The sequence below is a fragment of the Leptonotus elevatus genome, chromosome 11 (genome assembly GCF_054856555.1).
Source record: "Leptonotus elevatus isolate MCC_2025b chromosome 11, RoL_Lele_1.0, whole genome shotgun sequence".
In the NCBI taxonomy this organism is placed as follows: domain Eukaryota; kingdom Metazoa; phylum Chordata; class Actinopteri; order Syngnathiformes; family Syngnathidae; genus Leptonotus; species Leptonotus elevatus.
Genome location: NC_141249.1, coordinates 7,658,802 through 7,674,747, shown reverse-complemented (window position 1 = coordinate 7,674,747; position 15,946 = coordinate 7,658,802). Strand labels below are relative to the sequence as shown.

The window sequence follows — 15,946 nt, the reverse complement described above, 5'->3', positions numbered from 1 at the left end:
CTAAATAACACTTGCATTTAGAATATGGGTGTTACATAAAACAAACATATACATACAAATAGAGAAAAAAAGATAAACCGATATTGCAGTGGTGTCTAAATTTTCCAGGCTTTATTATTAGTGGAAATTTCTATTGTGACATAACACAAATACAATCACACTAGTCCTAGATATATGACATAAGCAGAATTCTTGCTACATTTCTGTTTAATTCCTTAAATATTTGTGAAAACAGAACTTGTAACAAAAGCATGTGAAGTTGCAACGAAAACAAGTCCGTTTTTTCTTTTTCAACCTTTGGTCTACTTCAAGTTGGCGCCACCTGGTGACAAAACTATGTACTCGAGATTTACGACTGCCAAGTACACACGGCAGCAGGGTTGTGGAATCCAGATTCAGAAAATAAAAACCCTGCCACAGATTAGTCATTTTTTCAAAGTTTTTGTTGCTAGCTTTACTCAACTGGCAGGTAAACATGTTCATCTCCACCTATTGAGTAGAAACACCTGCAGCTAAAGTCAAACTGTTTCAGGGTTTTTACTAGCTGGAACTGGATTCCCCGACCCTGCACATGGGACAATCTAAAACTCCATGGTTGTACCAACCTGACCAATTGAAAGAATATAATAAAGTTTGGAATTTTCATTCTTATGTTACAAAGCTATCCTGCAGACATGACATCTGATTCCACTCAAAAACTGAACAGGTTCAGTTGGGTTGAAAACAAACAGCAGTACAGCTCATGTTAAATAACATTGACTTTATTAAGGTGATTTCTTGCAGATCTGCATTGAGGAGGAGCGATGCCCCAAATAAAACCAGGACATTTAAAGCCCAAGTACACACACACACGATCGTACATAATGCCCATTCACTTCCGATACCAGATTGCCAACTTCTTCTCACGTTTGATCTTCTTCTGCAACTGTAATGTTCCATAAAGGAGAGCCTCTGCAGTGGGTGGGCATCCTGTGCAGAGCACATATTGAGGGTGGGGCATAGAACTAAATCAGTATTTTATTCTATGACCGGTTGTCATTGACTTGAACATATAATATGTTCTTTGCGGAAACATATTGTATGTGCCCCCATTAGTCTAAACACGGTGAGTCGGCGAGTATCAGTCTCACAAAAAGTGGTATCAATTATCCCTGGTTAAAATGGTTGTGTTTTAGATACTGATTAATTCAATTCTCATGGTTTTCTATACAAAAATATTCTAAATTGCAGCAAGTTTGAATGGATTTCATTTAAAGGTTACACTGTATTATAATTAAAAGCACAATAGTACAATAATGTATACACTAGGTCAATCCTAATTCTCAAGTACGTAACAAATGGCAAATTGGCATACCTGGAACATAAATGTCCACCGGTACAATTCGGTCACAGCCTCTGACGACAGAATACGAGTAGTGATAGTAGCCACCTCCGTTTGCACAGCTGCATGAGCAAAGTTGTAAAGCCTTGATTATAACAGTACTAAGTTGAAAAATGAAATATCCACTTGAATATGAATTTACAGCAGGAAGAAAGAAGCAAAAGCCACTTGAAGAAGATACATCAGTGGCGGAGGCTGGATCTGCATGCTGCATTCTACAATCAAGCAAACTGTAGTGGTCATCTTACCTTCCCATGGAAATGACATATCTTGGCTCAGGCATCTGGTCATACACCTGTAGAAAAGAGGTAGTAATTGACTTCTTTATCCATCCCTCTCTCTCCCTCTCCCTCTCTGTAGTGCCTGCCCAAGGTCCCGTATGCCCGTATGTGTCATCAAGTGCGAAATCACAAACATCAATTTTCTATCGTACTTATCCTCATTAGGGTCTACATGCATAACCTGAGACATTACATCAAGTTACATTGTCCAGATTTTTTTTATTGGTGTTTAAGGGGTGTAACTGGACTATTAAACACAATACTGGCATCATAGCAGAAGATTAGTATCTCCTCAGTAGATACTCCCCCCCCCTCACCTTTCTCAAAGCTGGGGCCATTTTATTGGTCAGTGTCCCAGCCACAATCATGACATCAGACTGTCTGGGGCTGGCTCTGAAAACCACGCCGAAGCGATCCATGTCGTAGCGGGGCGCCGCCATGTGCATCATCTCCACCGCACAGCACGCCAAGCCGAAGGTCATAGGCCACAGAGAGCTCTGCAGGGGTAAACAGTAAACACAACAGCTGATTGTTACAGGGCCTTTAATGTATACATATTGTGTTCCAAAAATCAAATATTAATTGTATAAATCATATTCATGAAAAGCTGTACTATTATGGAACCAGTGCTTATGTAACTGTAATATATACTCACCAGGCATTTCATATGCTAATTTAAAAAAAAATATGTATGTGCTGCTGAATGAATGTGAGGCACAAGGTTCCTGATTCCTTGGAATTCAAGATGAACCATAAACAACCACAAAAGATCGTCGACTCACCCTGCGTGCCCAGTTTATTAGGTCATCCAGTTTGGTGACGACATACTCGCCCTTGTTGCTGGCCACAGACGATGGTTTGGCAGCTGCCACTGCCGTGCTTTTCTCTCGGACGGGTACCACACTGTAAGGAGAGCACAGTACCTTGTAATAGGGTACTTTGACAAAAACATTTAATGTAGCCACTGAGCTATAGCACCCTCCTGGACATATTAGCCTTCAATTCATTCACAAGCAACTCACCTTGTGGTGGTATTCTCGCTTTTAGCAATGCCGTGCAGACACTTCGGTTGAAGAAACAACGATGAGATGGGTCTGTGGAACAAGGAGCAGGTCAAACATTAATCAAACTCAAATTATAAACATTTGGTAAGGTCCTTGAGGACATTGCGTAATGTTTGTAAACAATAGGTGCCAGAGCACTTTAGGTGGCAGAAAGCCAATATAGCTGATCTGAACTGAAATTATGACAGAACCTTGTTGTGTTTGGTGTTATGCTGTCAAATACAACCCAAGAGTTAATCAATAGTGTTCAGCTCAAATGACCATCCTAGGTGTTGTTTAAAACTTCCATCTTTCAATCGGAAGAACATGCGACTTACCTTGCACAAAAACTGCCAGACATGGCAAAGCGAGGCACTGCAAAATAACAGTAGACATTTAGTATTTTAGATGAATTGTCAATCACTCATATATTAATGTCACTTAATTGTTACGCTAGATGTATGACAACAATTCATTTTACTGTATATTTATATTGTATTGTTTCTCAAGAAAAACGATTACGATGATGCGAATCAGCTACTACAACATAAATAAAATTCAACAATCGATAACAACAATCTTGTCTTCTGGGAGTGTGTGTCGTCTGTTTGTTTATAACTTTACTCTCACGTCACAGCAGTGCTTTATAAGTACAACAGCGGTCTGCTTAGCTCAATCGTTAGCCACCAAGCTAATACAAACGCAGCAAGGTCAGCGTGCGTATGCGCTTAAAAGTTCCTGCTTCGCAGACTGGCCCAGTCCAAACACAACGTGAGATTTGGTACAACAAATGTTCAAACACAATATGCAAATCACCGTGATAAAGCGCGATAAGGTTAACGAAAGTGTATTATTTCAGCCAAAACATTACATACCCACCAACGCCGCCATCTTTGGAAATGTGTTTACGTCACAGTTCGGGTGGTGTTAATGCCTTGCTCACACGGCTAGGGGGCGATGCCGTTACGGCTCTGAGTCAAGTTGATCATCAAAAGGATATGGTCACGAATTAAATAAATTATATTTATGTACATATTTTCCAGAAGAAAAAATGCATACATGTATACATTTTGTGGTGTAAAAGTAGTGGGAAATCAAATATGGCCCACAGGCCACACGTTCTTAGTTCGACTGTACACATACTGTACATACAGTAAATAAAGTGCATTTTGAGCAGTCTGCTCATCCATTGAACTTAAGGACCTGCTATTATGTTGTGTACAGGTCAATGTACCGAATCATCTTGATTTTAGTGGTTGAACAAGAGTCATATGCTGTTACAACACACATACAGCTTTTGTCCAACTCCAAATCAGCTACTAGTTAGTTACATTCTGAAAACTATAAACAATTCCGAGTTTACATCAAGTTAGAAGGGAGGTCTTACTTGATGTAAGGAAGCTATACCGCTCTTAAAGCATTGGACATGGTTGTAATTTGATTTGTGAGGATTATTTTGATATCAAAATGTGATGAAATGTCGTTTGACTACTTTAACAATCTGCCCGGTTTGTATGTTAGTCACAGGCAAAAGCAATGCAATACACCGTTTGTTTTCACAGTAGGAAGCATAAATATCTGAAACGCCCGGATGTTCAGAATTGTCCGTAGATTGAGTTTATGAACTGTGCTGTAACTGATCTTTAGAGAGGTCGTTTTAGTCGTCTGCAATGCCTCTTTATTCAGAACATCACTTCAAACCATCCGTTCATTAAAAGTTACAAAAAGTGCAAGAATTGCCTCATGGTTGTGCAACAACAATTTGGGAGTACCATCATTTTTGTCGTGGCCTGTTTCATGAGTTGTTGTTTTTTTAACATTCTGTTGAAACACAATTCAAAAGCAATAATTGACTTTCCGTGGTTAATTTTCATTACATTTGTATTTGTTATTACTTTTGTCAGAGTCAAGTTATTTATGTGACCAATGTGTTTTTTCTTTTATAAACAGAGTGGTATCAACAATATTATCCATGCGTATATTAATATTCTCCTCCATTGAGCTAGGAAGAACTTACTTCGATGTACAAGTTGAGTCAAAAATAATAGTCTGCAATCAAGTTGATTTTTAATAGTCTTCTGTTGGTTTTCTATTTTTATTTTGGCCTCATTACAGGCGCCACACACAGAGAGCAACATCAGCAGCAAAGGACGCCAGTAGGAGGCAGATGAAGGGCAGCTTGGAGCACACATAATGACAGTCCCAATGCTGCATGCACACACGCGTTTTTCTGAGAATAGCTCCCCAGACGATACGCTGAAGCAGCCAGCATTTCTTTCCACAACTGGATTTTATTCTGCCTTCATATAAACAAAACTTTTTATATTCAAGAGCTTTCAAAAACTGATAGCTTTTGCTGTGTTTAGCTACATGAGAGTTGAAGACATGAAAAATAGTGTAGGTACTGGAATAGCTTGAAAGGACACATGTTGGAAGACTTGGGCATAGTTCAAAGCCCCCCCCCCCCACACCCACCACCAAAAGCAGGCAAAGAGCTCTTGAGTTTCAAATAATAAACAATAAAAAAAAAGTCTAGTTTTAGGAGGAGAGAAATCACAAGGGAAGCCATCAAGGACTCCGAGGTTATCGTGGCAACTTCTGCAGCTTTGCCGGACTGCAGACCACAGGAATGAATTATTTTTGAAGACATTTTCTCCTGAAAGAAGAGCGCACGCGTCCTCACTGAGAGTTCGGGAAGTCTGTGGCCAGCACGTCTGCTGTGCCGCTCGGGCTCTGCGACGTCTCCCCCAACCAGGAAGATGTGGTGAGCTGATTAAAGAAGACGTCCTGGGAGGGGAACAGCAGCCTTCTGAGGTACAGGTCGTACAGGAAGAACATATTTTGAGCCACTATGATGATGAGCGGGAAGACGGTCAGGCCGGAGCCAAAGCCTCGCCAGGAACTGCACACATTCAGGCTGACCCAGTAAATAAGCCTGTCGGACAAGGAAAGAATTCAAAGGCGGAAAAATCAACTACACATACAGAAGATTTGTTTTTATGTAAATGCACCTAATCAAAGAAATAAATGTAAACACTGAACTACTGCTGACAAACCAGCCCTTGCTTAAATTTAATTCTGACTCACGTGCCAGCAGAATTGTAAAGTTTAAGAGGGTCAAGCTACTACTTTTGTCGTGTACAAGTCTGACTTACAGTAGCTTTTAGGGTTTGGCTTTGTTGATGACATTGTAATTGTGGTCGTTTTGAGTCAAAAATAGACCAACCCTGGTTCAAGACACACACATCATAACCAGCACTGGCAGCAAAAAATCATTGGTGGACATCTTATAAAGAACTGCAACTTTATAAATGGGAGCAATAACTTAATTTCCCTCAAAGGCAAGTTCATTCGCTAATTCTGTTTCGCAACATTTACTGAGCTGAAGCACATATTTTACATGAGGAAAATTTTCACGGCACAAGTTAAAGTTTTTGTTCGCCACGAAGATAATAAACAAGTGATGTCATTGGATAGAGTGCCTCAGTATCATTTTCAATCAATCAATCTTCATGACCTCAACAAACACCTTTGGCATGACTGTACTAGCTGTAATTATATATATTTAATTATTCCTCTCTCTTATTTTCTCAGACAATTTTGAGGTAAAATGTGTTACACTATTCTTAAGGATCCTGTTACTTCTAATGTAATCTTTCTGTGAGAAAATTATAACCAACTCAACTTTTCCTCAGCAACAACAACAACAACAACAAAACGTTAAAATGGAGACTCTCTTAACACATCAAACAGTCAAGTACAATTTTATTTTAACCCAGCATTTGTCTTAAGTGTAGGTTGCACCATATGGTTGAAAAGCCCAAACATGTAATTCTTTGTTTGATGGTTAAAAAAAGAAACTATAGAAGTAGTGAAAAACAATACTTAAATGCACAGTGGCCACATTATTACGTGTAAATATTTGCTATGGATTGAATCACATGCAGTAATTACGTGACTAAAATGGTGCTTGAGTCAAAATAAAGTTTAGCCTTTCATACTTTTGTTGCAGTACTTGGTGAGCAGGGATGGGCGGCCCACCGAGCTTTTAATATTACCAAGAATCCTGTAATCTTTGCTGTATTATTTAGTAATTTTTACTCAAGTTGCTTAATTAAAATGGACTTTTTTTTTTTAAATAATTTACTCCGGGTGCTCGACAGCCACTGTCCTTCCTGTTTTCAATGTTTCCCTCCTCCAACACACCTGATGATGATCAGGATCGTTCTCAGGCTTTATTAGAGTTTGCTGATGAGCTGATGATTTGAATTAGGTGTGTTGGAGGAGGGAGACATCTAAAGAGGCATGACAGCGGCCCTCGAGGACCGGAGTTCCCTACTTCTGCATTAGATGATTGATTGATTACAACAAAATGCATGAAAACAAATCATAAAAATGTTTTATTTGTTTTTATTAAATAATTAGTTATTTGATTATTTCAAAATTGATCAAAAATTAAAGGGAAAAAAATAAGATTGATATTTCCCCCCAGCAAGGAGTGTTTTACATTTAGCTTTTTAATTGTTAAAATAACAATACATATTTTTCCCTGCGAAGGAATTGGGCCATTGTTCCTTACCTTCCCAGAATGAACATGGCGACCAATATTGGTACCGACTTGAGCTGCTGTTGAGGGATATAGGCCGCCATGACGACAAGGTTGAGGACGTAGAGGAATAATAGCTGCAGGGATGCAGTGACGAACAGCTGCTGGATCGCATGTCTTGTGGGAGGGGACTCGTGCAAACTGAACGAGGCGCTACAGAAGCGGCACACTGCACCTGACAGCATCGCTGGAGTGAAAGGGGGCACAGAAGAAACATGTCCAGAATAAAGTCATCTATCAAATACCGTCATAGGAAAGAAACGCTACCTGTCCACAGTGGTTAACTTCCCTTTATAGTTGTATGGCAATTAGGAATGATACTTGAAACATTGCCTCTAACATTAATAATTATTTGAGCGTTAAAGGGGACGTTTTCTTGGCAATAATATGTTCTATGCAGCCCCACGAGTCTAAATATTGTATTCTGATTAATATTGCGTTAGTGGAATATAAGTTAAGCAACAAAATCCAGCAGTTTTTATTATTATCAGAAGGCCGCCATTTTTCCACTTGCTATCGAGCGAAAATTACATAGCAGTTGCTCAGGTCTCAGGTAACAACCAATCACAGCTCAGCTTCAGCTTTCTACCCTTAATTTGACAAATAGTTCACTTGGCATTAATGACGACGGCCAACAGATTCTGACAAGAAAGATATTCCTTATCATGGTTATATTTATAAATATAAATAAAGATGACTTGACTTGACTATTTAAGAGAGTTTGGTCGCCCTGAGCAACTGTGATGTCATCCTCAGTTGACCGAAAGTGCCAAAATGGCCGCCCCGTCAAATGGATAAAAACGTCTGGATTTTGCTTCTTAATTCATAGTCCACAAATGCAATATTAATCAGAATGTCTTATTTAGACTATTGACCATTTGCACCGACGTCACGTGATCACGTGACTGCCCTATGACGGACGGTGGAAGGAAATGAGAGATTGTTGAATGGAAGTGGACGTGACCCGGAGGAACTGAGTGGTTTAGCGACTGCTATGTTACAAATTAAAAGTTATTATTGCCCATAGAGCCATGGACTCTACTACTTAAACCGAAGGTTGCCTGTCAGTCGAAGTTGCACATTTAATCTGGATTTATAGAGCGCGATATTTACTTAAGTTGGAGATCGCTAGTTTGAAAACAGCCCCTTACCTTCTGCTACCTGCTGTTTTCACCAAGTTAATCAAATCGGCGACTTTGCCGAAATTCACAGTGCACGACCTATATCATTATGTAGCCAATGCCGGTGTTTAACCGGTTCTCTCCCCCTTACACCGTTGCTGATTTAAACGCTCGTCGCTGGCGGTCTCCGCGACGAGATGCTACGCTCGCACCGGGGGACAATATACCTCGTAATGCAAAGGTAAAACTTGTTGATCATGCTAACTGACTTATTTTGACACATTCCGTTCTGTATTGAAACGCTGTGATGATGTTATGGGGGGTTACGGACTATCGTAGTGGCAAGCTATGCAGTCATTTCATGAATATTATTCCGGCCGGCTCCAGAGTGAAAAAAATCCAAGCACAAAAACGAAATCCCCCATCATTAAACGGTCAAGTGCACTTAATAGTTTTGAAGAAGATACATTTTAAAACTAAAACGAGTGGACGCTAACTATCTGGCTTCTTAATGTAATGTTTAAACACGTAATTCGACACCTCTGTTATTAGAGTGTACGTTTACTAGTTTTTCTACTAACCTCGCAAAAAATGATCGCCGCAAATCCGTGAATACTTTGTGGGCTGCCAATCCTTTCTGTTGATTGCTGCTATCCATCGTCTTTTGTCTTCATTAGTAGGTATGCGATAAAAAAGCAATATTTGGTTTACTCCCTTGTCGACCTGTACAACCGACCGCACAGCAACATATAACCATTGTATGAGATCATTGATTAGATGAAGGACTTTACGCTGTACGAGATTCAATGGTTACAATACAGGCAAGCGGTTCTTTTGCCGTCCAACGTTCCGGAGGGGGCGTTCCCATGAGGGCGGTGATGTCACGTGCAAAAGGTCAATAGTGAGATCTTATATGACATATTATTATCAATAAATGTTTAAGGTTTGAATTCTTCTTTAAAAAATACTTGACAGGATTTCACATGATACAATTTGCCATGCCATTAGAACAATTAAGAAGACAAGATGCCTCCAGAAGAGAGAATTCCCTTAACAAAAATGATGGCAAAACATTGTTGAAAACTAAAGCTAATATGAAGTGCGTTTGTCTTTTCCCTCTCCCTGTGCCTTCATTTGAATGCACATAGCCTGCATGCAAATACTCCAGCTTGACATTGTCAGGCAAGGATGACTTTTGGTTGCATGGTGCCTATGCAGAATTTGAAATCTGATTGGACACACACAAAAAAACAAAAACAAACGGCATCCACATACAATACAATTGTAAGCAGCGCAGCCAAGAGAAACAGTCGAGCATGTAGATAATAGACTACTGGAAATAAACTGAGAAGATTTCATGGAACAAACAATTTAGGTTGCAAATGTAGGCCACTGCCTTCTTGCAGATTCCGTTCTTAAGTGACACAATTTTGAGCATTTAATCGAGACTCGACTAGTGTTCTGAATTCTCACTACAACAAGGTTTACTGTAGCACCAGTGACATCTTTAACTCCACTGCATGACACTATTGTACACCATTGGAGCAACTACAATACGCGTGTGTAACTATGCACCAGTCAAATAAACCTACATGTCCATCTATTTATAAAAAAAAATGTGAGTACTGAACTAGCCTGACAGCGGACTGTTGAGCAACTAAAGTTTTATATCAAACAAGAATGAGAACATAAATACTATTAGTGTGCTCTTGTCTGCTGAATTGTCTTACTAGTGAGGACAAAAAGTGAACTAAGGAAAATCTAAAAAATGCGCAAAAGATTCGCCATAAAAATGGCTGCGTTGAGGTTGAAAGTGCACCAAATTAAAGAGGACGGGAGACACGGAAACATTCCAAGACGAGGCGGCCAGACAAACTGAATCTCCTCTAATCTTTATGCTTCAGGTGTGTCTGTTGTGAGTGATGCCTACCGAGTACGATGGGGAGCGCGGCCACCACACAGCAGCAGAGGGTGAAGATGATCCGGCTGGCCACGTCGGGGCAATCAGGGGGCTCAATGTGGACGTAGGTATGGAGCGTGTAGAGAATGGCGGATGTACACAGAAAAGATGCCAAAACTGAGAGGAAGGCGGGGACTCTGCCGCTTTGACAGCATTTACACACGCAGCAGCACCGACCGCCGGCTGACGGCTCGGGCGCGTCCTCGCGAGTGTCCAGCACGCCTTCTGGGCTCCACACTGTCAGCTCCACGCTGTCCGGTGGTGGACCCATCAGGGGTCCAACCTCATCCGCTGTACAGTCCATATGAGTTGGTGCTGGACTCCATTTTGGTGTGTTTGTGCCGTTGGGAATGTCTCCCTGAGACATCAGGGCCGAAGCGCTGATGCAGTTTTCCGTGGCGCCGGCCAAATTGTGCTCTGCGGTGATGGGAGTGGAAAAAGTTTGATCCAGCGCTCCCTCCTCTGTGTGGCCGTCTCTCCTTCGCTCCTCGTGGAGGCCATTGTTGGATCGCGGGTGGCAGGAGGCCGAGCCTGTTCAAACCAGAGGGACATATTAAGGCAGCATCCAAAACCAAATAGTCAAATCAGCCCTGTGGAGGCTCTCACTCATCTACAATTTAGAGATGTCAGGCTTTCCACAGTGCGGCTTCATGCCTGGACTCCAAATTATATGATCTGCCACATCTTTTCAATTCCCAGAACATCACAAACCAGTACTACATACTGGAATATACTGTAATTATTAGTTTGTTGAGTTTGTTTTGATGAAATGTATTTGTGGTTGTTTCCCATTACTGAATTTGGCATCCAATCGACATTCACCCAAAAAGTCCGTTTGGAGACATTTAGAACTATGATTCTTCCGACTCTAACCTTCAAAGATGTTTGAAGTTGGAATTGTGTGGATGCTGGTTGGTAGGTTGATTTGTTAGCAATTATGCAAAACTACTCAACAGATTTTATGTAGAGATCTCACTTTGGTGACTATCTGTCTAAAATTGCAGTTAGACGAAATTGTTTTCTCTTTTGCCATTTCAGCAAAGCAGGTAGTAGGGGGTTTGTTATTTGGTGTCCATGTTTCACATACACACAAACTGTAGTAGCATATTAAGCGCTGCCTCCATGTGTGAGAATGCTTTTAGGGTCTCTATGATTGCTTGCCTTTCTCCTACTGTGGGCTTGGCTGTCGCGAAAAGAAGCCAATCTATGATTAATATCTAACGGGAGGACCAATTGCATTGGTTAGACACACATACACATTGGATGTGTGCGTAAAATAGTGCAAGATTTTTTTAAGTTACTTTGTACACTCACGGAAATATTACAAGCCTAACTTAAGATTTAGGCAATTTTTTTACATGACAAATTCCCATTTATTTATTTTTTATAGATAATATTAATACAAACCTACCAAATAAACCTTATATGATTCATTAGTCTAATAAAGCGTATTTATTTGAAATGCATAATCCTCAGGTTTATGTATTTAGTATTAATAAAGTATCATTCTTTTTTTTTTCTTTTACGTTTTTGGGATGTCTGCATTCAGTTTCCACAAAATATAAAAATAAAAAAATTAAAATGGGGGGGAAATGGACATAAGTGTTTTTCACATAGCAGTATATTTAACGTGTATTGTTAACCTGATTACGCAATTCAAACAATATACTTTACGTATTTTAAATAAATACCCTCATTATTATTAATTTAGAGTAATTATACTTTATTTATACTAGATGCATACACCCGAGGATTATGCATTTCAAATAAATAGGCTTTAATAGACTAATGAATATGTATCATATAAGGTTTATCTGGTAAATTTGTGTTTACCAAAAAAAAAGTACATAAATCGTCAAGTTAGGCTTGACATTTTCTGTGAGTGTATATTTATTAGTAGAATGGTAGCTTTACCAAAAATAATTGTAAAATTGCTGTTCCTGTATCAATTTAAAAAAACTAAACAACAACAATGTGTTTGCTTTGTTTTTTCTCAGTCATCCAGGTCATGCTAATGCAGAGTTGGGCAATCTCGGTCCTCGAGGGCCGGAGTCCTGCAGGTTTTGGAGGTTTCTCACTTCCAGCACAAGCTGATTCCAATCAGCAGGATCGTTATCAGGCTTATGCAGAGCTTGCTGATGAGCTGATCATATATCAGCTGTGTTGGAGAAGGGCAACATGCAAAACCTGCAGGACTCCGGCCCTTGAGGCCCACCTCTGTGTTAATGCGTTAAAGGAGAAGTGCTTCAACACAATAATTTTCTTCATAATAATATGTTATGTGCAGCCCCACTAGTCTAAACACAGTATTGTGATTAATATTGCATTCGTGGACTATGAATTAAGCAGCAAAATCCACCCGTTTTTATCAATCGCTGAGGGCGGCCATTTTGCCACTTACTGTTGACTGAAAATGACATCACAATTGCTTCGGGCTAAGGTAACGACCAATCACCATCCCTTCTATTAGCTAAATAGAATTAATTAGACTACTAAATCTGGAGCAAATACCTGAAAGTTCTTACCGGTAATCTTTATGGCGAATATTAACATATAGTGACCATGTTGTTCCAATGTGTTTTTTGCAGTGGTAGCTATTGTGTCACACAAACTGTACTGGGGACTAAAGTAGTTACATTCTATTAGACAGTCAAGTCAGGGCATGATCCTGATAGGTTTTAAGTAGAGAGTCATTGAGGTCAATTGGAAGGCTGAGTGCAAAGATGGATGCTCCACCCATGTCCTCGTCCTATAATAATGTGGTCATGACTAATATGTGGTACGTGTGGCTTATAACGTCAGCATGGTGACAATGTGGTGTCATTTCTCAATTTCAAATCAAATAAGAGTAGCCTACAAGGAACCTTTTTGACTTGTCTTTCAAAGTCAGATGACCTTTTGAACATGTCCAAACACTTCCATCCATCCATTTTCTCAGCTAGTTTGTCCTCATTATGGTCACAGTTGAGTTGGGCTATAATGAAAATAACAAAACAACACCAACAAATTAGAAGAAGTGCTAACTCACTCTTTGGCTCCTCGGCCAATGGTGGAGGCTCCAGGGAGCGCTGGGAGCCAGAGGCTGAGTGAGAGGACGAATGCAGCTCCTCCACCGAGGACTCTGGGCTGTCCGACACAGGCGCCATGCAGATCTGTGTGTCCAGGTCCAGGAATGGGGAGAAGGAGAGCCTGGCGGGGTCAATGTCCTGAAGCTGGTTGATGATATCGCTGATGGATTCCTTCATGCTGTCGAGCTCCTTCGCGTTCTGCCCGTCGCCGGCCTTCAGCCCTGACGTGTTCATAGTCACACAGCCTGGCACCTGACTAAAACAATGCAAACAGGCAACCGTAACAAGAGAAAACGAGTCAAAGATTTTACCTCCTTCCATTCATTGAAAAAAATAAATAAATAAAAGTGATTGTCCCCAGTAGGCTCCAGCTCACTTGCTGCCCTATCTCAGCTAGGTTGATGATACAAACAATACATCTGGAGAGATGTAAACATAACCCCAGAGAATATCCCTAATATGGAAAACTATTAAACGATTCCAGGAAGGAGCCCTACTTTTACTCTCATTCGAGTCATGTTAATTGGGTCAGCGTGGTGGAAGGAGGCCTTTGTGGAAATAAAAGTCACATCTGTCTAGCTGGCTAGAGCCATTTGGACAAAAATAAGGTCAGCGTCGTTCCGCGGTGCATATTCTAATGCCCAAAACCAAACCATGACTATGTAAAACTAATTGAAAATAAAGGTTTACCAAGTGTTACATAATCACGGATTATATATAGTTCTCATTTTGATGTTGCTTGGAAACAGATTGATGAATAACTATTATTGAAATCAGAAGCTAGTAAATAACTGTCGGTTCAACTATTTGCCAATTAATTTAAAAGACGGATTGGTAACCAAAAAAGGCTTTCAATACTGCATATCTCAGTGTTGTTAAAATAGTGACGACAATTTGCAAGTAACAACGCACATGTTTTATTTGCCTTTGTAGGCCACATGAAATAATGTTGCGGGCCAGATCTGGCCCCCGGACCCTGATTTTGACACCTCTGGCCTAAATGGCTGGCCGGAAGAGTGTGAGATTGCGATGGGCACCCCAAAAAACATAACAATTACAGTTTCAGTTAAATGCTGGACTTTTTTTTTTTTTTAACTCTTTGGGGGGCGGTCTGCTTATACAATTAAATGACTTCAAATACATTTTCAATAGAATTCCCCTTCACCTACCTTCAGCTTCTTAATCTTAAAATGATTTTTACTCAAATCACTCACAAAAATGTCTGCTTTCGCATTTGAAGTCTTTAAATACAGCATGATAATGACCGAACTAATTTATGTTGATCATTGATAGCCTTCATTTAGTAGTAAATGAGCCCACGCGTGCTGCGCGTGGATGTGTTAAATGACTTTAACGCCACAATAACAACCACCACGCGTCTCCTTTTGTTGGCTCAAACCCACGCTGACTTCCAGCGACTTGTGCGGCGAGTCAAGCCTGATGTCGTTCGGTTAGTGAAACAGTTTTGGTGCACATTTACGATGAGGATCTGATTTCGCTGAACCCCCCCCCAACCAATAACCTGACCATAATCGGAATATTCAAAACCACATAAATGCTAGTGGAGGTAATCAGTGGTCGCCTGCATGTGGAAAATACGCATACTATCGAATAGTGCGCCTTTTCTCTCGCTTTGGGGGAGAGAAAAAACTTTCCCGCTGTGTTGTGCAATTCCAATTAAAGTGTGGCTTAAATGTGGGGCCAAGATGTTCAACCTTAGTCGCTAAGTGAATCAAAATGAAACAAAATCTGGGCCAACGTCCGCCAAGCTTAGTCCAAATTAACCGCAATGAAAAGTCATTATGACTTCTGTCTTTTGTGTTGCGCTGTTGCAGCTACAATCGGAAAGACACATCAAACAATGTGACCTCGTTTGGGTCACACACTAGTTCTACTAGTCAACTGCATACAAAAACAAGGAATAATAGAATTTACCTTTCCAGTAGGTTGCAGGCTGTTTGTTGAGTTGACGCCTCTGGTGGTTAGAAGAATAAACCTTTTCTTCCCTCCCCCTCTGCCTTTTCTTTTTGTCTTGCAAGGATCCAGAACTTGTGAATCAAATTTCAGGACGGACAAAATACTAGGCTTTTCCTCCGCCCACAGCACCCCCCCCCCCCTTCCCGGGTACCATGTCAAACACCATATGGAGCAAATAAAGCAGAGGAGATGCAGCCGGAGGAGTGTAAGCACATTACTCACAGTTTGGACTCAGTCAGCCCCAATCCAAACTTTCACTATTACTTAAGTGTTTGCATTCAAATGTGGTGCTCAAATAACTATTACATGCATATTTAAAGATATGTAAATAGTCAGCTTCAGGTTTAGCTGTTTATAACAGTATTCAGATTACAATTCAACAAATCTGTCATGTTTTTTTAAGATATACAAGAGAAGTCAATCATAAAGCATAACAAAGGTAAAGAAATGGATGGAACGCTAGATGGGAACTGTGCAGTTTAATTATCGGTTCCACAAATCTTTTCCAC

The 15,946-nt window shown here is 40.3% G+C and overlaps 2 protein-coding genes across 2 annotated transcripts; both read right to left on the bottom strand.

Annotated features, from left to right (window-relative positions):
• Positions 1-89: 89 nt before the first annotated feature.
• ndufs7 (NADH:ubiquinone oxidoreductase core subunit S7) lies at positions 90-3,685 on the bottom strand. Its single transcript, XM_086090280.1, has 8 exons — positions 3,581-3,685; positions 3,044-3,080; positions 2,685-2,756; positions 2,445-2,565; positions 1,980-2,159; positions 1,630-1,676; positions 1,355-1,443; positions 90-969 (listed from the first exon to the last, which is right to left on the bottom strand). Exons 1-8 carry the CDS (start codon positions 3,594-3,596, stop codon positions 872-874), a joined length of 660 nt encoding a protein of 219 aa, XP_085946406.1. The 5' UTR covers positions 3,597-3,685; the 3' UTR covers positions 90-871.
• Positions 3,686-4,431: 746 nt separating this feature from the next.
• Positions 4,432-15,514, bottom strand: LOC147165684 (uncharacterized). Its single transcript, XM_086089367.1, has 5 exons — positions 15,396-15,514; positions 13,421-13,716; positions 10,363-10,923; positions 7,285-7,498; positions 4,432-5,640 (listed from the first exon to the last, which is right to left on the bottom strand). The coding sequence occupies exons 2-5, from the start codon at positions 13,692-13,694 to the stop codon at positions 5,385-5,387; spliced, it is 1,305 nt and encodes a 434-aa protein (XP_085945493.1). The 5' UTR covers positions 13,695-13,716; positions 15,396-15,514; the 3' UTR covers positions 4,432-5,384.
• Positions 15,515-15,946: the final 432 nt, after the last annotated feature.

Coding starts and splice junctions, on each gene's coding strand:
- ndufs7 (XM_086090280.1), bottom strand. Junction 2,160..2,444: donor TAATAAACTGGGCACGCAGG/GTGAGTCGACGA, acceptor TTACCCCTGCAG/AGCTCTCTGTGGCCTATGAC. Junction 1,444..1,629: donor TATGTCATTTCCATGGGAAG/GTAAGATGACCA, acceptor TTGCTCATGCAG/CTGTGCAAACGGAGGTGGCT.
- LOC147165684 (XM_086089367.1), bottom strand. CDS start 13,694: ATGAACACGTCAGGGCTGAAGGCCGGCGACGGGCAGAACGCGAAGGAG. Junction 10,924..13,420: donor ATTGGCCGAGGAGCCAAAGA/GTGAGTTAGCAC, acceptor TGGTTTGAACAG/GCTCGGCCTCCTGCCACCCG. Junction 5,641..7,284: donor GCCATGTTCATTCTGGGAAG/GTAAGGAACAAT, acceptor CTTGTCCGACAG/GCTTATTTACTGGGTCAGCC.